The sequence below is a fragment of the Bombus bifarius genome, unplaced genomic scaffold, assembly GCF_011952205.1.
Source record: "Bombus bifarius isolate JDL3187 unplaced genomic scaffold, Bbif_JDL3187 scf7180000008022, whole genome shotgun sequence".
Classification (NCBI taxonomy): domain Eukaryota; kingdom Metazoa; phylum Arthropoda; class Insecta; order Hymenoptera; family Apidae; genus Bombus; species Bombus bifarius.
In genome coordinates this window covers 131,915-156,872 of record NW_022884395.1, presented here as the reverse complement: position 1 = coordinate 156,872, position 24,958 = coordinate 131,915, and the positions used below count along the sequence as shown (strand labels likewise).

At 35.3% G+C, this 24,958-nt stretch overlaps 1 protein-coding gene across 4 annotated transcripts in view; it reads left to right on the top strand.

Moving 5' to 3' along the window:
- LOC117207120 (tyrosine-protein kinase Src64B) overlaps positions 1–24,958 on the top strand; it is an 86,866-nt gene that overhangs the window by 54,951 nt on the left and 6,957 nt on the right. For 3 of the 4 annotated variants that reach the window (XM_033447015.1, XM_033447013.1, XM_033447014.1), the window contains 3 exons: positions 22,216–22,441; positions 23,305–23,496; positions 24,669–24,879. In XM_033447015.1, the coding sequence (XP_033302906.1) occupies positions 22,399–22,441; positions 23,305–23,496; positions 24,669–24,879 (446 nt within the window). In that variant the 5' untranslated portion in view covers positions 22,216–22,398. The remainder of the gene's footprint in view (positions 1–22,215; positions 22,442–23,304; positions 23,497–24,668; positions 24,880–24,958) is intronic. The other variant, XM_033447016.1, reaches the window with a different exon arrangement.

The window sequence follows — 24,958 nt, the reverse complement described above, 5'->3', positions numbered from 1 at the left end:
GAGGAAGACTAATCTTCTTTCTTTGTCATATGAGAACAAATGAAACAATATCTTAATATCGTGGAATATTTTTGAAGCCAAAAAGGCAATACAGAAATACGTTAATTTAGCGAAAAATTAAAAATCAATTAAAAAGAATTTCTATAATTATTGAACTTTAAAACTGTTCTTTCAAAAGAAATAAAAAATACAAATTGTCATATTCTTCTCCTACAGTCTTGATACGATATCTATGAATTATTTTCACCGTTTTTACATCAACTACGCACGAACACGCTCTTTCTTTCGTTGTTACCTACCGTAATCAACGTAATACCGTAGTCTCATTTCCATAAACAACGCATAAACGTGTGCTGCGGTTACGCGGAAGACCTGGCCAGAGCGTCAGGGAGAAGACTTGAAAAACTGATTTTATTGATTTTATGCACTGCAGTTGTCTCGAGTTTCTATTGACTTTTCTACGACGGGTATAACTCTTCGCGAATGGCTGCTAGAGATGTGTTTCCAAGCTGAAGGGCAGGGGGAGGGAAAAGCTCTTCTTATTTCATAATCGATATAGCGCAGGGTGCCGTGTTTCCTCCTATTTATAAGCTCCTTGTCGATATCCACGATATTAAATTCACTACCGTGACTTGATCGCCAGGTTTCAAGAAATAATTGAGTTGCTTTTAACGCCGACGAAGCCGGAAGTTAGTTACACAGCCGCGCACAGATTTCGTTGAAACTTAGGAAGAATTAGTAGCCGAAGGGAAACCAACTTCTCACCGCGTATCAAGCGTATCTTGTCGTCAGTGACGACGCGAAGGGATGAAATTAACCTGCGAGTTACGTTTCATTGGAAACACTATCGACACGCGTAAATAATTTAATTTGCAACTGTACGTGTTGGCGCGTTTAAGGAAAATTTGAAAGTGCGACGATGCATAGAACGCATTGCTGGATGAGAGGCAAATATCCAAACTATATTATTCACTGACATTTGTATGTACATTTCACCTAAAAATATAATACTATACAATATTATTATATAATATTAAATATTTTTAAATTAATACAAAATTATACTATAATATACTATACTGTACAACCCCTCAAAAATACAGTACAATAAATATAATATTTATTTCAATTAACCTAAATTTAATTTTCATATAAAAATTAAATACTCAATATCTATTAATACAATATTGATATATTTAAATATCAGTACAAAATTATACTATACTATACTGTACAACCCCGTAAAAATATAATACAATACACTGTGGATTTTAAATCAACGCATCCTAGTCTTTGCAATTTGCAATTTAAATTGACGCGTTTTTAATCTTGAAAATCTTCAGAAAATCAACTCTTCGTATCTTAAAACGAATCTTAAAGAATATAATTTTAATTGATAGATCTTATTCTTAAACGATTTGATGGATAGATGACATTAGTCTACTTAGGTTGTATTTCTTTAGTTGCATTCATAACGACATAAACTTGCATAGATATCCAGTGTCTACTAGTGAAAAGAAGAACGTAATTCCAGTGGATTTTTCAGTTAATTTGGAAATATTAAATAATACTATTTAATATAATAAATAAAACTATTATTTATAGTTATAATATAACTATAAATAATACTATAGGCCTGTAAATGTTTTTGAATCCAATTGTACATTTTTCCATATTATAGGCATACGAGATCAATGACCAACGCGATTTATTTTTCGCTGAAACACAAGAATTAAAATAAATATCAATTTCGAAAATTTATGACGTTACATTTGTCGAATACAGTTACGAAATTCTATTGTTTTGCGCAATAAATTCATTAAAAGCTGTAGGAAATTTCTTTATACATTATATATTTCAGAGTCAGTAAATTATACTATTACATTGTTGATTGTTGAATTCACCTCGATAATCGCTTTCATATAACAAAAATCATATCGATTGAAAAATATCAGACGAAAGCTAGTTTACAAATTTAAAATTTAAAAAATCCATTCGATAAAAATAACAAAACTTTGAATTTTTCCATTTTTCTGATAAATCTAATCTAAAATTAACGAGTTAAACAGACTACATATATTTCATATATTTTTCCAAGTTGTAATTTTTACAGTAGTTATTTAATATTTTCTAATTAATTAAGAAAACATGCTGTCGCAGCTAGAAATTGTCGTATTTTTTATTTTCTTCAAGCAGGGAAGGTCAAAGCACGTGATAAATTTAAACTCATAAATAAGAGGAATATTCCTCGAACAGGAACAACGAAGACAATGTTTCTTCACACTCTCGTATTATTTTCTTCCTGTTTCATTTGAATCTCGTGTTATTTAAAATTCATCTTGGCTTTCCTTCTCAAAGCAATACTGCGCGAGTTCCGTCATCTTTCACAGACCGCTATATGTTTTTACTGTATATCTTTTAAAGTCAACGATAAAGTTAATAAACAGTTTTTTTTCTGTTTACTCGAACTACCGCGCCTTTTTCATCAAAAATTTCTCCAACTCTATATCAATTTTTCTACGTATTTTCTACTAAAAATGTTTAACAAGGAATACAATTTTATTCGATGCTTGTCGCTCGTTCGATTATCGCTGTCCGGTTACAAATTTTTTCTCGCTTATTTCTCACTCATATTGACAAAGTTTAGTTAAAACGATAAAAAGATAGAATGCTTTGTAGGTATATCTTCTATTTAAATTTCCATTGAATAAATACTGGCAGTGACAAAATTAACGAAGCAACTTTCAAAATTCAACCTCATCTTTCGCACGAAATTAATTATAACGTAAATCTAATTTCACGAGGAAGGAAATTCAGCGCGAACATCAAGGCTCTTGCACGGAATACTAATTGACGACGAAATATTTTTCCCCTTTCTTCGTCTTTCCGCGCTAAAAATTGTCGATGAAATTAATGAATTCGTTCGGTAACGCGATGTTCTCGCGCGGAATTAATTGCGCTTCGGTGAAACGCGAAACACTGGAATCGCCAGAGCCGAGGATTTTTCCACGTGTGTCCACTCGGCGTCTCTTCAACCAGTTACGTTCAAGATGACGATCCGTCGTCGACCTTCCAATTACAAGTTACAAGGATCCACGTGTTAATGTATCACGTGTTTGGTGGGCCATGGATAGTCTACGATAAAGTATGATAAAGTGTAACTCTGATCCTTAACTTTTACAATTTTTATTACTTTTATCACGTACCTTCGTTACGAGGCTCTTCGCCTCAACAAAGTAAAATCCGGCTGGACAAAATATCGTAGGCTGGAAAAACGGTAAAAGGTAGGAAATATGTATCTTTTCTTGTAGCTGTGGTAATTCAAGTATGAAGGGTGTAATCACCTTCCAAAGTTCAACAGCTTAAGACTTAAGAGCTAACTTGGAAAAGATTGCAGATAAGAAATTTTGTTCGCAAAAGTAAAATTCTTTTTCGCGTATTGGAAAAAAGTAAACAATTTTCAAGTCGGTACAAAAAGATTGTGACAAATACACGATCAGCTTGTATAAAACTATTAAATAAATAAGTGTATTCTGTTTTCCGTTTAAAAGAAGTAAAGTATCTAGAAATCAGTGATCATTTTCTTTTTTCCGATCAAATATCCGCGGTTCAATTTTTAACCGCACGATTAAGATTCCATCGAAACGTTTAATCCCCCCATTCGGACAAAGAGCCTGCTAAAACGCGTCACGTCGTAAAGGTACGGTGAAGGAGCACGCTTTTTGGACGACCGATAAACCAGGAGAAACGTGGACCAACGATGCGGAACAAACAGTCCCGAAGAAACCCAGAGATTTCACTCGGCTGATCTTCTCTCTTGTTGAACGTTATAGTCGAGTCATTATTCTGTCGAAGTATACTACACGTAAGTTCACTGTGTCACGAACGTTCTACAATTTCGCTAGGAATCGATTGATTTTTTTGTATCTGAGTATAGTTTTTTTTTTTATTACAATTATAATTCTTCCATCGATTAAAATGCGTATGTTTTTTGTTCTTTTCCTGTTGTCTTTTCCTGTCTAATATTAAACAAGAACAAGAACTCTATCGAATAAGAAGATGAGAATTCTTGTCGTTTTTCTTATTTCTATTCCCCAATCTTTTTCACGAGTGACTACTCTTTCTCCAATCACTGGAGTTCTATCGTAGACACCGTGTATCATCTCTGCTATTGAAAGTTTCGCAAGAAGTTCGAAAGTCTCGTTAAAAGTGTGTCTTTATCTGTGCGTATCACCCTATTCTGTGTTTCCCTGAAACGGAGATTTTACCGTGTTGCTTGATAATAATCCTTAACAATTGATAATAATTAAAAATACTAAAAAACCGACTTAATAATAATCGAAGCCACGAGTCTACGAAATGGGTGCTGCGAGCTTCTTCGACCCAGAACGAGGAGGATTCGCTCGAACGACGCAAGTAGCCGTTACGGAACGAGGCGTGAAATAATTTCTGCTCGTGCTTCCGCTGCGCTGACGCGAAACGAGAAACGATAAATTCACCGATCTATTGCGAAGAAATATGGAAATGAGAGGCTCGCGATGATCCCAGTGGGAGTCACATTGGACTCTAGTCATCGGTCGAGCAACTGGAGATCTTTGACCCTGTTTGAACTGATCGGCTGACGTCATTCGTGAGCTCACGTGTTGGGCTGGTTAGTTGGGAAGATCCGAATGTCTGAGGGTCCATTGAGGAACACGATAAATTTTGGCTCGTATGCTGACTCACAATCAGTATACGTACTTACATTTATATCGTGTTTCGAGAAAGGTTTTCTACGGTTTATAGCGCGTAAAATTTTTCAATACGAAGCTATTGAAAGTGATTAAGGGTAGTTAAAGGTAGCGTAATAACCGAAGAACTATTCCATCTTGACACGTTAAAATGTCACGTTTATAATTTATTAGAATCTGTCACTTTGGTTTGAAGAATAGAAACGTATAGTTGCAACAAGTATTTGGTGAGAGTACAATAGTATAACGACGAAGTACACGATAGTACACCTAAATCAACGAAATAAAAAGTATGACGAATTGTACGGAGCAGTGAAGTGAAAGGTATATGATTCCATTGAAGAAAGTAAATCTGAACGTATAGGATAGGATATATAAGAGAGCGCAAAATATCTGAATTAAATGGAAAGTTGCTTTGGTATAACAGAAAATAGCATTCTAAGCAATAAAAATCTAAACTTTCTTCTTCGCTATATATATACCCAGAATGATGTAAAACTGAACACTAAATCCCACCGACACCGCGTTTTCAATTTCTTCTTGATCGATCTTTGGATAATTTTTCAACTTCAGAATTCCTGTATTCCTTATCTTGAAACCTATCTTCGGCTATTACTCCCGTACGAAGCATCTCGCTCTTGTTGTTTCTCAAATTGCGTTATACGACGTCAGTGGCAATCTTCTAATCTCGCCATACGCAGGGTGCTGCTCTATCGTATCGATAAAATATTCCACACAACCGAGTACAAAGACAATGATCGTGCCTCGGTCCAATAACGAGCCAACTTGCCCAGAAATAGAAACGAAACGGGTATCCCAAGTATCTGGAGGACATCTACGGAATTAGATGGAACGATGGGGACTGCAGTATGCAAGTACGTGGGATCGTTTCCAGCCCCGAGGCCGACGCAAAGATAGCAACCGCACTACGCGTCAGAGATTTGGGTGCAACTTCGATGGAAATGCAAATGCGTCATAGTTGAAGCGCTGACCAAGAAATTGCCACCACCTCCGTGTGATTTTCTTCTTTCCCTTCGGGCTACGCAATGCCTGGCAGACGCGACCCTTCCACTCGAGAAACATGCTGAGCTTTCTCTCTCTCTCTCTCTCTCTCTCTGTATTTCTGGGATCCATGAAAAACGCGCGCCAACTTTTATCCGTCGACCGAAGAAGAGTACGAAAATTTCTACGAAGCGAGCCTCCTTAGTCACTCGCAAGCCAGACTAGCACCATGATTAATTATCCGCGACAGGAAGTCCGCAATCGTTCTAAAACGTATATCTTCTTTACTGCCAGCATACCTAATGAATCGTCGCGTCGCGTCGTACAACGTCTGCCAGTCAATATGGCGACTGTTATTATTCATCAGCCGGTGACACTGTTTCCTACTACAGAAGATTCTCTGATGTTCCACTTTTCCTCCTAATCGCATTGTAAATATGTGGTTAGGGTACGGGACTATCCGGGCAAGGTAGATCGTCGCGAAGATTAGGGTTTGGATAAAAGCTAGGTATTCACAATGGAATAGTCTGTGCAAGCGAGATAGCTCTCTATGATTTCGTTTAAGCTGGAAGCTGTAGCCTAAGGGTATCTTTTGAACGATGTTTCCTATGTTTATTATTTGCTCTGTCTTTTTTTTTTTATTTATTTTGTTATTATTATATCATAAATGTACTGTACAAACGTAGTGTCAAAATAGATAAAATAGAACAAATTAAATTCCATTGATATTGGTTTTTTCAACGCTGCTACAGTTTGTTGTCGTGGGTTGAACTTTCTTCGGTTTTAGAATTTGTACGTCCTTTGTTTGCGAACGTTTCCTTAAGTATCATTTCCTTAGAGAGCGTTTCGTTCCCGTGCAAATCCTGAGATTTTCCACGATGCTTGAATTTCATGATTTATATGCCATCTATAGGAGGTATTACCGCACCATTGTACTTAATACAACATTTAATAACTGATAAGATTTTGTATCATTAAATAGTATTTCCGTATGGCTACAAAAATTTCATACTATGTCAATGAAACGTATAGAATCTGACATAAAAATGCTTCATTGGAAAAACGGGGATACGCGCTATGATTATAAAATATAAAATATTCCAATTTAATTCCAGAGTACTTACTGTAATACCAAATAAAGTAAATCTCTCTGTTTAGCTTTCATTTTCTTCATTGTATTAATAGAAATATCAAAGTTTCAGCACTTTTTATCGAAATTAGTCCGACCATGTAAACTCTGTTCTTCTTCATATGGAACGAACTCGTCGATACACGCACAGCCCTCGCGAAAGTGACTCATCCCACGCAAATGATTAGGGAAGCACATTGATTTCCATGCACTATCGATCGCGTCTACCACGTGAAAGAAACAGATATTATACGAAGACATATGATCTACATTACGGTACGTGGGCGCATCGTCTCAACCAAGAAGAAGCGTTTCAACGACAAGAAGCAGGGACCGCGAGGCCATCGTCGAAGGCGTTGCAAATTACGTTTCTACGTCCCTCCGCGAAATGTTTGAGGGGAGGCAGCCATTTCTGTCTTGTAACCCCTAATTTTCGTCCAAGTTGGGGGCATCTCCGGATTCGGTGCCGTCAGAAGCAACCCTAGCATCGTTCGTAACTTCCCTTTCTCTTCGTATTTGTATTTACTTCAGCTAAAAGTATAGCCAAAAAAAAGAAGTAAAAATACGAAGTTGTTTGCTACAATGTTCTGCATAGGGAAAAACAAATGCTTTCGAACGAATGTTCACTGGCTCACGAAAGTATCTGTTTGAAAAAATATTTTCACTTCTGTCCCCGTTTCAACGACTAAGTATTTTCTTTAAACGCATTTGTTCCTTTCCTTTGAAAGTCCTTTCTCTGACTTTTATAATCATACGATGATACTGTGAACTAAATGGTAAATGGTAATTAATTAACATTACAACTATCACACCGGCCAAATTGACTGGTTTTACAATTTAATTTTAAAATTCCTACTTCATGTTATATTTTTTTCTACAATGATGTAATGACTTTCGTAACGATAACTAAAAGAATAATATAATTTTTATTTTGTTTTTTATGTATTCAAACTGAAAATAATTTTGTATCAAGGCTACTTATACCAACACCAGGCAAAGTGGCTGGTACTTATCAAAGTGTAAAAGGGTGCCGCAATCTGTTTATGGAACCCCAATTAACCAATTTCCTCGTTTTGTACAACTTGCCACACGTTTCTAAAATTTTTACTGCGTATCATTCGATACAATGATATCAGATATCAGAAAAATTCCGGATCGATCGCTAGATGCTAACACTAGAAATACCACACCATTCAAAGTGACTGGTTCTACAATTTTATAAATTTGTCAACCCTCGTTTAGGGATGATGGTCCCAGATGGATTAATAATACCAAAATATTCTATTATTACGTATTTTTTAAAGACCAGTCATTTTGACTCTTTTTTTGGTAGAAATAACTTCGTGTTAATTATCGGTAGTTCTAGTGTTAATGCGTAAATACTGTAACAAGTACAGTGGTGTGCCGATACTTTTTACGGACAATACTTTATGCGTGTTATAGATTTTGAGATTTCATTTTATATGACAAATAAAGATAATTGGAGGCGGATAAGGACCGCGTGGATGGACAGATTGTTAATGGAAGAATTTTCAATCCAACGGTTTTTAAAAGCGACGTTTCCGTAAAATGAGAACGCACGGTGCCGTGTGTTCGACGGTTAATCAGTCGTACGTTAGGCGCAATAGTTTTTCATTACAGCTTCTGATAGCTGCTTTTTAATCTCTAAAAAGGTGACTCTGTTTGTGGAGTTAAGGGACGTTTGCTTTGATTTCGAATAAATCGACCGAGGCTTCCACAACTAAAAGTTAATGACATCTAATATTTTGTAATTTAACGTATCCGTATATTAAATTATATATTACATTAATTTAATATATATTTTTATATATATTATATAGTCGTGTAAAGTATTAACCAGATCGTATTTTCAAAAGCACATTGATTTATTTTTTATTTCAATATACGAGTGCATATAATTTTTCAGCTATTTAACGTAATTATAGAGAAGTAAATTATGAGATAAATGTTAATCGCCTGCAAATATGACAAGTATCAATTTGCTGTGAACCACTTTGGCTTGAATATGCCTCATAATGCTAACAAGTCGGAAGTCAAGCACTATCCTGGCCTATTTTGTAGAACATAATGAGCTCTCAATATGTAAGTAACGTAAATATTGATCCCTGAAAGGATGAAGTACCGATACAACGTGTACAATAGTTGGCAACAATCCTTACCGTAATGCAGCATGTTGTTCCTTAATAATTTCATCGAGTTGGTTTCAGCATAAAAAAATAAATTCAGGTTAATATCTTACTGGTGAATTAAACGGAGACAACGTATTCTACATCTGGGTTAACAGCGTCTAAAGTAATATCAAAATGTAGTCCATCGATTTCTTTCGCTTCTCATTTACATTCTTTGAATTAAACGAAGAATACTTTGAAATAAAACTCAACTTTGCGAACCGGTAACAGCATATACGATATAATATACGCGGAACGTTTAACCTAGAAAATTTATATTCATCCCAAAAGTCGACTACTGCTACGAAACTTCGATGCTCGTTAAAGTTTCGAACAGATCGTCGAGATCATATTGTAAAATTATCGCGTCGCAACTTGGTGCGAACATCAAATTGCAATTCATCGGTCGATGACGTAGATTAATTTTCACCTTTCGTACGAAATCGCTAGGTGTTCCTGCTCGATCTCGTTACTCGTTACCCTTGCAACTACGTGTAGTAAATCTAAAAGAGAAATCTCCAGAAAAGAACACACCTATATAAATATATTTTGTGATCAACTGCGAGCATATCGAAACACTTCCTTATTGCTACGTGCTAGGTATCGAAATTAGAAACTCATTATACTCATACATGAGCTGCTTATTTGTCAAATCGGTTAACTTGGCAAGATATCGATCAAAGAAAATTAATGCAATTACATAAGCTAACCATCGATCAAATGGTTTGGCAATAAAATTTCTAAAACTTTGAAAAGCAACGGTTATGTAACCGCTTTGGCCTATCAACGATTCAAATATCACTCGCTCTTTTTTAAACCATCTGTATATACACCAGAACCATCGGGAGAGACCCGTAACTGGGTTTCCGTTAGCGACCGACATTCTAATGGGCACGCGAGTACATTATTTGCCCGGCACGATTCATCATCGCGTAATCGTATTTCGTGAACGCCAACTAGATGCGGCGAATTCATTTGTGTATCGGACAGAGGGAAATTCACTGTGCACACACCGTGGCCTACGTACGCCCCTGCAACGCAATAACGTCCGATCGGCCACCCCCTGGAGCGCGACGCCGCGCCGCGCCGAGGCGGTCGGGGATGAAGGGTAGGAAGGTTAGGAAGGGCGTAGTCCCCGAAATCACGAGCTTATATATCCATTCAAGAAGACGATATTCAAGGGTTGGGGCAAAAGCTCGACAAATCTACAGGGTTGCTGGTCTTAGAGTTCTCTGCTTGTGGATAAAACTCGCTGGATTATCTGGATATGTATGTATGTACTTACGTACATGCATGTATACGTACATGTATGAATGCGAGCTTATGTATGTCGTTTTGCATTGAAAACCATCGATAGATAGTTCCTTACCAGGGAACAATCGAGAATATTTGCTGATGTTTTTAGGAGTTGAAAGCGATCTACTAAGTAAAGCGAGTACTAAGCGAGCGTTTTCTCAATTTGGTATATTCGGTGGGTAGCTTTTCGCTGGGTTATGTGTATAGGGTGTCTTAGATACGATGAAATTTTGCAAGTTTATGGGCTTGAAATGGGATTAGCTTTGTAGAACGTGGAATTTATCGCGTAGAAAGTTTTAATAAACTTGGAAATTTTGTTCACTCGGTATCAGATGAACGACCGATTTCAAGGTTTTGGTTTTGAAATTGTCAGAGCTATACAGATGCTTTTGATGAAATTAAGGTCAACTTTTGTAGAGGTAGAGAGACGACCTATTATCGCCTATTGTACTATTCTCTTGACGTCCAACGATCTTAGGACAATTCAATAGAATTATTAGATCCCAGGCTGCAGTTTAAAATAGAAGAAACTGTAATCGATCGTAATAATTGTTTTTCTCATAACGAAATACGTTAATTAGATATAGACTGTAACGATAATCTGTAATTATTATTAGCGTTAGTTATAGTAGTTAATTATAGTGTAGCGTACATATTTGCGTACATATTATCGGTCGATAATTGTGGTATTAATTACTACAATGAAATGGACGTACATATGTATGTCGATCCTCTGCTGGGATTCTGAGATTGAGAAATTTATATTTGAATGTAGTTTATAATAATTGAACATTAGCCAGACACTTAACATCAAGCATCGTATAATGCTAATATCATGCGAACTTAATGTTTGTAAAAGTATTGAAAATCGTCGAGAATCTTGTTACTTGATATCTGATGTTTGTGAAAATTTGTATAAACCCTGGGATTCCCTAGAACCTCATAGTATCGGCGAAGACAGTGAATGTAAAAACAGAATGCACGTGTTCAAATAAATCAATAGAAAGAAACACTCGTACGATGTAGTGAAACGATATTCGATGACAAAAATGTATCAATGAACAAGGACATCATTTCGAATACTCGAGTACTTGGTTCGTTTCTTTGAAAACTAGTTCTCTTTTATTTCGATAATTCATACGTTGTTGTTTCCTTGAATTCCCATGTTGATATATCGATCTTTCCTCGCATTTACTGCATTTACTTCGTTTCAAGTTTCATTTTCTATAAAATCCTGAAATTTCGTCCATTTGAATTGTAATTGACAAATTTTGTATATAAGTGTATTTCTTTTACAATTTCTAATAATTTCCTCGAATATCGAAATTTGTTAAAGCTTTGTTTTTCTATTGTCTCCAATTACAGAGGGATTTCGTTCTATAGAATTGAAATACGCTTCTTTGCAAAGGTTGTTGATTCCGTTGAATTTTTATTGAGCAGAAAATCGAAATAGCATTTCCGTATTTAATAGTTTCCGACTATAGTTACAGCGTAAATAGGTTTTCACAATCTATTGTAGCAGAGTGCTATTTTTTTTCTTTTTTTGCTTACAAAGGTATCTATAAATGTCAGTATAAATTGCTGATCAATTTATCGAGAAATAACGCCTGTTTTTATTTAGTATTTGTACCCTTTTTGTATCAATATCTGTGAGGTACAACAATTCTTCTATTAAACGTCCCTGTAGTTTTTCAAATTTCCGATACCTGTATAAGTTCTTATTTTAACTACAAAATTTATGAGATTTTTTTTTTATCAAATATTCCATATAAATATTACTAAAAATTAACGCAATTTCTCATAATCTTTCACACCATCTCTTTCTTAATTAGAAAATTCAGGATATTGTCTTCAAATATTCCATATCTTGTTCATATTTTATTATTTTTTTAAAATAAAATGTTCCATCAATTTATCGAGTAAAAACTGTTATTCTTTTACGTTGTAATTCTTTTAGTTAGAGAATTCAAGATATCTTCTTACTACAAAATATTCCATATTTTTGTTCTATATATTTTCTTGCCATTTCTAATTTTTCGAGTAAACACTGTCATTTTCCCATACATAGTAAGTGTCTCTAAAAGTAACTATATCTTGCTGCTTCTTCTACATTCATCCTACACATTCGCACGTATACGTTTGCACAGTATATTTTATTGATAAAATAATATTCTTATCCTGTCTGCGTCTCGCCTCGCAGATATCATTCCACGTACTTTCCCAGTGATACGAGATATGCATATTCAATTTACGCAAACGAAACAAACCGGTGCTTCTAATTAACGACGGATATTAATTTAACAGATGTAATTCTAGCGTTTCCACGAATATATATATATATATGTATACACGTACCATGGAATCTAATATCCACGTAATTCTAAACGTCATCATCGTTAATTAACCAAAATTAAATAGCGACAAACATAACGTGAACATGCAAAATCGGAAGACGCGCGCGAGCCATCATATAATTAACCAAGAATGAATTTGTATAAATTCACTGCACAGTGATGCGAATTAAACGATTTACGACGATCACGATATTCTTATGAATTCGTTGGTACTATTTTATTTTTGTCAATATATTCGGTACAGCTGTTTAGAGGAAAATAGAAGATATCATTTAAAAGCTGTTCGAGATGAAACAAATAATCTTTTCTCGACTCTTATCGACTTTTACCTTACTCAAAAAAATGTTATTTAATTATTTCGAACGAATAGACTTTATAGCAAATGAAATAATTAATATACGTAACTATTTGTACAGAATTTTTTTTGACGAAATTAGCTCAAGTTTGCGCTATGCATAAAAAGTTGAATTTAAACGATTCGAGGAATATGAATATTTTTATTTTGTCCATGTAAGCTAATAAAATTCATACGATTAGCTATTGGCAGCCTCAAATATCTTGTTTCTCGTATAACAATCAATCCGTTTGACAAACACATCAGCCGTCGAAACGAACGATACGATAAGGTCGAAAACGTCAAGTACGTCACTCTCGTGACATGGTAACCTACACATACACGCTGATTAAACTCAAAACGAATGATTTCAAGTTGTAAGCGAGCTTTAATACACCCATTGTTCCAACTTTTTCTATCAACGAGAGGAAAAAGTAGTCTCGGGGTTCCGCACCCCCCCGTTGAACAATGTATTCCCCCTCTTGTTCTTCCTTTCGCCCTCTTTCCCCGGGATATGGCAGGATGCATATAACGATGTCGTAAATCGAACCATCGAGTAAGTAGGAGTGACGTTTTAGGGTTGTAAGACCCACTTAAGGCCGTATATTGCGCTGTGTTTTTAGGGTTTCGTGTAATAAAAAGAACTGACGAATCGCGGATAATATGTCATTTGGAAATAGGAAGACTAAGATATATTAATTATTTAGTATTTAATTTATTAGTATTCAAATTAGGAGGTGAAGAAAAAGAGATTCTAAAATATGGTTTCTCTTCAACCACGAAGAATGACGTCAAAAATATACCAAATGAATTTCTTTCTATCTTTAAATAGCTGTGATCATTTTGCATCTCGATGTAATACAAAAATCATGATAATAATCGCATTAATCGTTATAATGTATTATTCTTAAAATGTACATAAAATACACAAAGACGTGGCAAGATACGTAAAGATTCGTAATACGTCGAGTATACTCGTCGAGCATTTGCTAGACGAGAGAAATATCTGTTTAGAAACCAATTTATCGTCCACCTGGCAAAGTTTATGAAAATGTGGAATTTTTTGGGTTGGCAACTATTAATTACAATACCAATTAATGACAAAATCCGCATTCCTTAGTCGCGAAACCGTTAAACACGTTTGGATATGAAGCTATAAAAGTCTACGTGGATCTACTATAAATTGTTTTACAGATACTATTTATTTTCCATACTCGAACAGCGTAATCTGCATATAATTCTAATACAATAGTCGAGAACCATAAAATAACCAGAAACGTATAGTACGATATATTGAAATGTAAGAAAATATCGAAACTAATGTACGCGTTACGATGTTTATAGGATGAAATAATTTCTTTCGTTCATATCTGCATAAATATTCGCGTTGTGATAATAATGACGCAGTTACGCACCTGCTATATATACAGTTTTTATTCATTAAAATATTTTATAGACCTACAGGTTAAGAGTTAGAAATTTTCAAAACGCGAAACATTTCATGTTACACTATCGGACCCGTATGTTGGTTGTCTACTGAGAGTTTCAAGATTTCTAAAAGATTCTATATCGTCATCTCGTCGTAAGATTTTCGATCTGTGTTCAAAGTAGCAGCAAAGTGCGCCACGACGAAATTTTAATTCTTCTGCATGCAGCCTGCCACGAAACGTCGTCATTGTTCGTCACATAAAAGCCCCATCAGATAGCGTGTATATACGCACAACCGTGGGATATCGACCGTCTACCCTGTTCTCTGTGCGTGTGTTTTTGGTGACGTGCATGTGCGCCCAGACCAATTTGACAGAGAGAGAAAGACATAGGGAGAGAACGTGTTACTATGATGGTGGTGGTGTAGTCCTGTACGAACGTTATCCTGTGCCCGCGCCATGGTGTTTCCATGGGGTTCGCCACTGGGGTGGGCCAAGCAAAATCGACCGCCTTGCGCTTTCTCTGTCTGTCGTTAGCTAAACTTCGTGTCGCAGCACTTTCAATTTCTGACTTTTTTTTTTAGGACATATTCTAACTTACCCTCGCATTTATATTATTTACGTACTTTGGTCGAATTTTCACTTATATTTATCTAACTTACTTGTATCTATCCGGCGACGAAACATGTTCCTGAATCTGCTATTTTTGGGATACATTTTCATAAATCATCCCTGAATCTTAAAACAGTTTTTCTGCGAAAAGTAAGAAACGTGACTTGTCGTGTTCTTGCTGCGTAGTCTTCGTACAAAGGAGGTTACAAAATATATTTCCACCCTGTGCTATTTATTACAGAATATATCTACATACTAATTGATCAATCAGGTCCCAGTGTCATTTAGTAAATGATACTTTCGTAGTAATGTTCTCATGGTATTACCAATTATCTACGCCTACAAAAATTTGATACGATAGAAATAAAATGTATAAATGGAACATGGTGAAGAAATGGTGCATTGAAAAATAAAGATGTATGCAAATTTCTAAGCATTATATGTTGCGAAAAGAAAGTTACGAATTCGCTGTATCCCAAGGTGAAGTTCAACGCATCGTTATTCGAATATTCGAGATACAGCAGCCTTGGGCTGTTTAATTAAAAACTTTCATGGCGCGACGAGTATGCGGGACATCCCGTTGCATCTTCTGATTTACGGAAACATTCCGTACACGAAGTTTTCCTTTTCTACCCGTTTCGTGGGACCTTTTCATGGGCTCTCGGCATTGTCCATCTCAAATGACCGCGAACGGCGGGAAACGTGCGGATACTGAAGGTTTTCCATCGTATTTTCCTCGTCGATCGGGTTTTTGGAAGCCTCCAGGCTGCTGGAACGCGGTATGTCATTTGGTTTAGAGTTTAGAGTTTACAGATGCTTGTGAAATGTAGAGGACCTTCGGTACATGTTGCTTATCCTATGGAGAATCCACAGTTTTCATCGGCATGTCCTTTCTGCGGTTCATTCTGAAACTGGCATTTTCGGGTTAAATAAACTGTTTACGTTTAAGATTATATGTTCTTATCTTATTCGTGAAAAGAATCCATCGGACTCTTCGTAAAGAAAATTCATAGAATTGCACGTTTAAAGATCGCGGTGGTGCTACGCGATTTACGTAAATTTCTTTTAACGATCTTCAATAAATACCACAATAGCTACTATATCGGTACAATTTAATTCGTTTCACAAGAAACGTAAAAACAAGAGAGTATATTAATGATAATTAAAACGTTGAAATTAATTGCACCTTGCAAGAAATACAAAGGAGGAATTTGTTAATTGTAACGTGCAAAATCGTTCAATTTTATAAGAAATATAAAGGAGTTATAATTTTAACGCTTAAATCATTATTAAATGACAATGTCGCGGTAGTGTTACGCGGTTTACGTAAATTTCTTTTAACGATCTCCAATAAATACCACAATAGCTACTATATCGGTACAATTTAATTCGTTTCACAAGAAGCGTAAAAACAAGAGAGTATATTAATGATAATTAAAACGTTGAAATTAATTGCACCTTGCAAGAAATACAAAGGAGGAATTTGTTAATTGTAACGTGCAAAATCGTTCAATTTTATAAAAAAATATGGAGGAGCAATACATATAAGAGTTATAATTTCAACGCTTAAATCATTATTAAATTATAATGAAATTAAACCCAAAAGTGGAATGAACAGACCACAAATATCGAAGTTTTCGTCGGCTCTGTCCGGGAGGGAAACCAATTGCCATAGTCCTATGTATTAACGAGAAATATCGTAGGACCACATCCTGAATTACAACGCGCGAAATTACGCGGTCGAACGTACGACAAGATTAAGTACCACACCGATATTTTAAGTGCCTCTGCTCGCGATTACCACCGTCCTAAATTCATTACTGCCGATGTCGAACTGGATTTGTCCTGTCGCTTCGCGTCACCGCGTCGATTAAAAACGCGACCAAAGACTCTCGTTTAGCATTTTCACCCGACTCGTTTCTAGATCTCTTCTGACCTACTTAAACGCTCTTTAATTATTCATTGAATCGCTTGCTTTACACCTCGGTTAACGTTAATTCGTATTAATTCTAAATCCTTTTTTCTCTTTTTTTTCTTTCTTTTTTAAGTTTATTCTTGGATCATGTACAACATCGAAGGATTGGATTTACGTCAAATGCAGGAATACTTCCTTCGGTTTTCCTTATCCAAGCTACCAAAGTTTCTGACAAAATTTTGCGTCGAATACAAACTCGAATTGCCTTCCTTTGGCCCTCGGCAACTTCTCTCTCGTAATTAGATTTTTACGCGTCTATGGACAATTTTGAGATGAAAAATGCATATATACCTAAATATGCAAAATTATGTAAAAGTATAATACCCTTTACAATAGCGAATAGATAAACTAATTTGTTATCAAAGTTCCAGTTTTTTAATTATACTCTCAAAGATACGAATTTGCATAAATATCCACGATCTACTCGTAGTAAGTCTTTTGCTCGTAAAACAGATCGAAAGACGAGGAAGAGACGACTTTATTGCGATTTCTCTGCCACACAAAGTTCCTTTTATGAAACTCACAGCGAGAATTAACAATTTAAATCGACATTATATACAATACCTCTTTAATTTCAACTGACGCAAGTGTCAGCTTTTAAAAGCGAAATTCTGGTAAGAAACCACCGTATACGTACATGATCCATAAGTCAAGTGGTCCTCTTGATTGCCGTGTCTCGCTCGCAGCTGATTCAGACTGGACCCAACGAAATTTTGTTTCCTCGTGTTACGTCATTATCATTATCATACGGCGGTGATCCTTTCAAGCGGTGATTTCATTTCTGCCCGCTTCCACCGCCACCATAATTTGTTTATCGGTCATCGAAAGCGGCCTACAACCATCAGAGAACGTCCTGTATTTCCGTCGTACGACACGTGTACGAAAATTTTGCTCACAGACAGGTGATAGTTCGCGTGTACGTGTAGGCGAGGAAACTTCGTTCCAAACGGGATATTAAACACACACGACGAATCTCGAAACATTCGCACCTTCGTTCGTGTCAGAGGAGCACAGAGACGGCTACGAGGCTCGTAAATATTTCGATCGACGTCGATGCATGGCCGCAGCTCTCTGGAAGTTGAGCGAGTTCTCGTCATTTTGCGTGTTTATGTAATGCTGCAAGTTTATGCACAAAGTACCGTGCAAGTATCTTCCTCGTTTTATGCTAAGGTTCCTTAACTCTTTAACTTTGTTTCGAAAAGTATACACGAAGATCATAAGAAAAAGAACGCGACAAGTACATTTTTGTTGACTTTCTTAAAAAAAATATCAATTTTTTTTAAATCAATATGGAAATGTGTATTTTCAGTTATCAAATTTTAAGAAGTTTCAGGAAAATATTCTATATCTTCCAAGCTTCTTTCTTCGCCACGTTATTAAACTTTTCTTTTGAAAATTCTTACGATGAAAAGAAGTAACGACGAAGATGAGCGAAAAGATACGTATAGAATATCTCTAGATTTTTTGTTTAATTATAAAAGTATGGTAATTAGAACTTTTAACGTGAATTTTATTCGATGTATTTCTTCACCACATCCATCAGAGATCTTGTTGTAGATGAAACAACGTTTCTAGAAAAGAAACTATTCTTCTCGTTAATAAACTGTTTCTCTGTATTAATCCAAGAGGATATTAAAGTAGTGCGTTGCCAGTAGATCATCTTTGTATCAAATATAATCAAAATTCGTGAAAGTGTGATGGTAAACGGCAGTAATTTGTTTTACGTCTTTATTAGACCGTATAAAAATTAGACCGTGTAAGAAATTCAACTTGGCTATTATTAAATACTAAGAAAGTAGAATCCAAACGACATGGAAAACTTTTGTAAATTACAAAAATCTTTGAAGGAAAGCCGTCATTAAACTAGAACTAACATTAACTTAGACTAATTTCTTAAAACTAAGAAGACTAAAAAGAACAATTAGGCAAGCTGTTCAAGTGTCAGATCGAAAAAACTTCGGTTCAGATAGAAACAACAATTAAATTTGTAAAATGGTTATAATCTAAGAAACGAGTTATTGATCTTTTGAAGTTTACTGTATTGTACTTTTACTATAAAAATGACCTTTTCTCAAGTTGTCGCTGGAAGAAAGTTGTCTAAAGTTCTCCCATTCTTTCAACTCATAAAGTTAAAACGAGTACTCGCAGAATAATTATATATACTAACATGTAATTTTAACATGGTCTATATTTTATTCCGCGTTTCAAAATATTTATCTTGTTTAATACGAAATCGTTTTGAACGGATCCAACTAAAAAATAAAAAAGAACAGTTATCTCTTAATTATAGAATCTAATAAAAAAAAATCTACCTAAAATTCGATAACTAATGGACACATTGTACCCTAAAATATTAAACGAACTACTTAAAACTTGTAAACAATATTAAATAAATTGTATAAAAGATATCTGAAAACAAACCGACTAGAATTTTATCTTTAACAAACACTTGACGGAATATAAAAAGCTGCTCGAGTCTGAGCTTTACTTCTTGACACAAATTCGTAATATTTCTCACGTATATATAGCGTCTGAATTGAGCGAATTTCTATCACGTGCAATTTATGCCGGTAGAGAATTAGGATCACGAAGAGGCTTCGTTTGCAGCAGGCCTGCAGATGAAAAGTCGTAAAGTTGATTTTCCCAAGTCGCTTTTCACTTTTTGTGTAACAGGTCGCCGCAGAAACTTGGAATTCGCAACGTCGAGTCGTAATTATGCACGTTGTAATGGTATTTCGTGGACGACAAAAGACATAGTCGTATTCCCCTAAACTCTAAATGAACCCTGTAGGCGCGTTCCTAACTTTATTTATCCTTGTTGCTCGTGCTTTTCCTACGTATCATGCTACATCTGACACGGTTCTTTCGAATTTCAATGAAATTTCGCCTGCTGATGGTTCCATATCAAACGAATAATAATTAAATAACGACGCAAACAATCCTATACAGATACGATTAAATAAAATAAAACTGTAAAGTAAAATTTGCAATAAATTAAAATAATATAAAATAGTAATTTTAGCTACACATGACTAATCAATTATGACAAAAATATATTTAAAGTTTGATAAAATCACACAATATTATACATATATATATTTATACGCTACGTTACGAAAGAACTAGTCATTTTCCAAATAAAATACAAAAATATTGATCAACTGTGTATAACATACATGTTAACATATCTACGTATCTACGTTATATCTCTTACCACGTCAAATTTCATTGAAACAGGGCTCTATCTGACTCATCCCTTGCAACGATTTCATCGGAAGAACAGCCACGGATATAGAAAATGTCTGTACGTGACTTCGCGATCGTGTCGCGCCTTTTTGTTTTCAGACTGGTCTTCCCTAAGGAATCGAGAGCAATGCGGAAAAACCTGCAACCTTACAGCTTACATTGTCGTTCGATAGTAGTTTATACGTTTGTATTTACGGCTTCGAGTTTGACTAGTTTGCTTCGTTCCAGGTATTGGCAACTGATACTTGGAAATAATTAACAGGTCCCTTGGAAGTTTCCGCGTTTAGAGAGACCTTGGAAATGGATCGGTAGATTTTACGAGTATTTAGGTCTATTGCACTTAGGAAGAAATAAAGAGCGCAATGGAAATTTGATTGCGTATTTGTTAGATTTGTTTAAAGAACTTCGAGTGGTACGAACGTGCATTCGAATCTTACAATCATAGAATTGTAATAGAATGAGAAATATTTATCTAAAATGATTATTCCGCGAGACATTTATCCGAATAAAATAAAACAATTATTTTTATAATTATTGTTAATATAATATATATAATAATTATAATATAATAATTATAATATATATAAAAAGTGTAATTATTATTAAATAATTATTATTTGGTTATTAAATTTTATGTATGTGTAATGAGATTATACAGTGTATATTAAACTTACTAACACTCGTTATTTTGAAACACATGTCAATGCAATAGCTTGTCTGATATGGTACACTAACAATCCATGCTTATAACAGCTTTTACCTACAAGAAAAATTCCTAATTTATACCCGAAATAAAAATAAAAGGCAAAAAGGGAGGAAGAGAGTTAATGACTCATAAGCATCCAGGAAAATTAATGTGTAATATTTATCACTGGACGCCAGCATTTTAATTACGGATTAAAGGTATTCAACGAACGAACGAAGGAAAGAAAACATTTTTCTGTTTGAGAGCGGTTCTGTTCACCGTGTCTATGAATGCGAACAATCAACTGGTTAGCATTTTCCGAGTCCTCCTGTTACGCTCGTTTTAATTTAACGTATTACTCGGAAACACAGGCGGCATGCCTGATTTGTCTCGCATCGAAAAGGAACACGCTAGTCTCCGGTAAAGAAGATGCACGATGTTGAACAAGGCAAGGAGAAATAAAACACGGACGTTCTAAGTCTTCTTTAAATACAACATGATCGATGATCCACCGGTGGAAGCTAGGGAGCGGCGAAAGCAATTTCATAAGTCAGCTTCTTCCTCGCTGTAGTTGCACCGGAATAGAAATAATAAATATATTAATAATTGCAATTCAATAAATCACGTCAACGCGAAAGAAATCCACGTCGAACTAATTGATAATGAATTGCTTATAACGAATTCCATCTGTTGCAAATTAGAATTGCAAATATGAAAGATTTCGAAATGACAAACACATCTGAATAATTATAACTTAAAACACCATAAGCGAACATAAGAGAAATAATAAATGCTTGCAACTGTAATAGCAATTTGTTTAAACTAATATTCGTTTCATTTATCCTAGATCAAACTAACAAACGTAAAAACCTTGACTGTAATAGCAATTTGTGTAAATTAATATTCGTCCCATCTATCCCAGATCAAGCTAACAAAAATAAAAACTTTGATTGTAATAGCAATTTGTTTAAATTAATATTCGTCTTATCCTAGATCGAACTAAGAAACATAAAAACTTGGCAAGCTATAAATATACGAATGCACAGTGGCACTAAAAAGATCTAATTCGATAAATCATAACTGAACGTGAAGGAACAGAAAAAAGTTTCCCGATGTATAAATAAACCTACGTCCTTAACTGTGAATTACGATAATGCATCGTGGCACGTTCAAAAGTCGCCTCACTGTAACAAGACGAAGAGGAATCATGGTCGACAATTCTGGTTTACCTTGCAGGTGCGCGGATTCGATAAACACGCGATGGAGAGAAGAAAGTGATGCTAAAAGTCGAAACGGAAACCACCGCCGCGCCGTATCAGCCCGAGTTCACGAGATGGCGACTTTCCTGGGGGCACGCATCAGCATAGAAGGCGCGTAGAATCAGGATCGAAAGGGGAAACATCGAGCACAACATCCAAGATGGGCAAGTGTTGTAGCAAGCGGCAAGAGCCTCAACCCCTTGGTGAGTAGCCTCCTTCTATCTTGCTTTTTATTCTCGTGGCGAAACCGCGATGAGTTTTCTTTTACAAAACTCCTACTACGTGTTTTGTTTCTCTTCTCCCTTTTTCACTTTCTCTCTCTTTCTCTCTCTTTTTTTTTCAAGTATGTCTTTTGAAACTCCTGAATGGAAGTTCCCGGTTAAATGCAACAAAACACAGAGTAAAATGAGATCGTGGAAGTAGAAAAGCTGTTTAATTATGGCGAGTTGCGTTTCCTTTTAGCGTGCAATAAAGAGTTGCATCGAGAGATCCGATTTATTAAAAGTATTTCGAAGGGAATAGTACGGCCGTAGTACGGGAGTTTTAATTTCAAATTAAAAATCCTCTTTGATGTAATTTAATTAAAGTATTAAATGGTTCCAGCTTTGTTAACTGGAACTCCTGTTAATCCTACTTTAATTGCTTTCCTCCATCGACTCCAACTGATAGAATCGTATAGACTGAATTTCTAGATACCTTTCTTCGAATTATTACGGGGGAATTAGAAAATATTTTTTCATTCTCCACTCTGACCTTCTCGTTTCGCGATAGCGAATATCTTTATCTGAATCGTGCACGAGAAGAAAGCAATTAAAAAGATTTTTATCATCTATATTCTTAAAGATTTCTTGTACTTTGATTCATTTACCACTTTAAAATCTCGCCAATGACATTATTTGTTAAATTGTTCCAAGTTCGTCAACCCGATAAATACTGTAATTTTCCTACTCTTTTAAAATAACGTTTCCGTTGATTCACTCAGCCTCGTTTACGTCTGAACTGTAACGTCACGCGTAACGTCGTTTATCATAATTTCGCGTTACAAATGTTCGGCTTGGTTATTTAGGTTACAAGAAAGCAGATACAGGACTAAGCTCAAAACACAGTAATGGAGGTTCTTTGGATCGGTACACTGCTGACCCGAATCAGAGGGGTGTACAAACGAGGGCAGACATCATACGACCGAGGCCGACACCTTGTAAGCTCCAAATTCCTCACCAGCCCCGTAAAACAAGCTCGCCTGTCGTTAAGCCTGCATGTGTGTATTTTTATGTTCTTTTATTTTACTTTTTTAACATAGCGATTTTACTTTAAGTTTCTAGTTTAAGATTCTATTTTAGCCTGCGATTTACTTTGCTTAATATGCTTCACGTTCCGAGCTGATCTGTTTATTACACGGACAGAAACTTCTTTTATTATACCTATTTTAGTTCAGAATGGATATGCGATTCACTGTCAGTGAATTAATGAAAAATAATACATTTGCCACCAGGAAGATATTATTATCGTTTCGTTTCAATTATTCAGCTTCGTAGAAGATAATCCCATAGATTTAAGAGTGAGCTTTTTTCTTTTGGTAAACTCCTCGATATTTAAATTTCATTTTATATTTTGATAATCGAAGTTAGGAACGCCTCGATTCGTGTATGCTTAACTTATATGTTTTCTGTAGATTTCTTGTGATTTTCTAAAAATTGAACGTAAAGAAAGAAGATGTTATTTTGTATTGCTTACAGTCAGTACAAAATGATGCCTGTTTTTATTTATTCCATAGGAATATAGTTTATATATTATAATGGCAACTAACATTACTGAAACATTCTATTATTGCTAATTTATATATATAAAAAGGACTCGTACAACTGCTCAAAAATATTAATTTATTTCTAAAATGATATTATTGTGAACAACAAATGTTTGCAATTAATATCTTCTAATTTATTTGAGCATTTAATAGTAAATTCACAGGAATGTTGCTTTGAATTAGCAAAAAGAAGCAAACTAAAATTTGCAAAATGTAAAAAAAAAAAGACCATATGTAATTATGTAATTAACTTCTATACTTAATTCGTCACTTTGCCCTATGAATGTCTTTTCAAAAAATTTGTCCATTCATATTGAGAAACTATTCAATTTTCAATATTTACATGTATATGACGAATAATCGTTAAAATTCGAAATTTCAATATTTTCGTCGTTAACGTTCAACGATAGTTTGTTTGCGAACGATAACTCTATATGAATCGACGACCGCAGTATTTCATCGACGCGTGCTAATCTCGTCGATCGATACTCTGTCAATTGCAATTGCAATCGCCAATAATCTGTGCAATATCAATATAATTCATTCACGAAAATTTGGATTCGATTCCTTAAATAGTTCGTATTTCCACGTGTACGTCATTCTACGTTGATTTGTTCTGGAAACAGCGCATTCGCAAAGGTCGAACAAGATCGTGGTGGCCCTGTACAATTACACCGCGCGCGAGAGCACCGATGTCAGTTTCGTAAAGGGAGACCGGATGGAAGTATTGGACGATTCCGAGCCCGACTGGTGGAAAGTTTTACACTTGACAACTTTGCAAGAAGGTCTCATCCCGTGGAACTTTGTGGCCGTGGAGCGTTCGGTCGAGAGCGAAGAGTGAGTCTTCCTTCCATTTTCCAATTAGCAGTTTATATAATACATTCGACTTGCTTTCCTTCGTTACGAATTTTCTTTT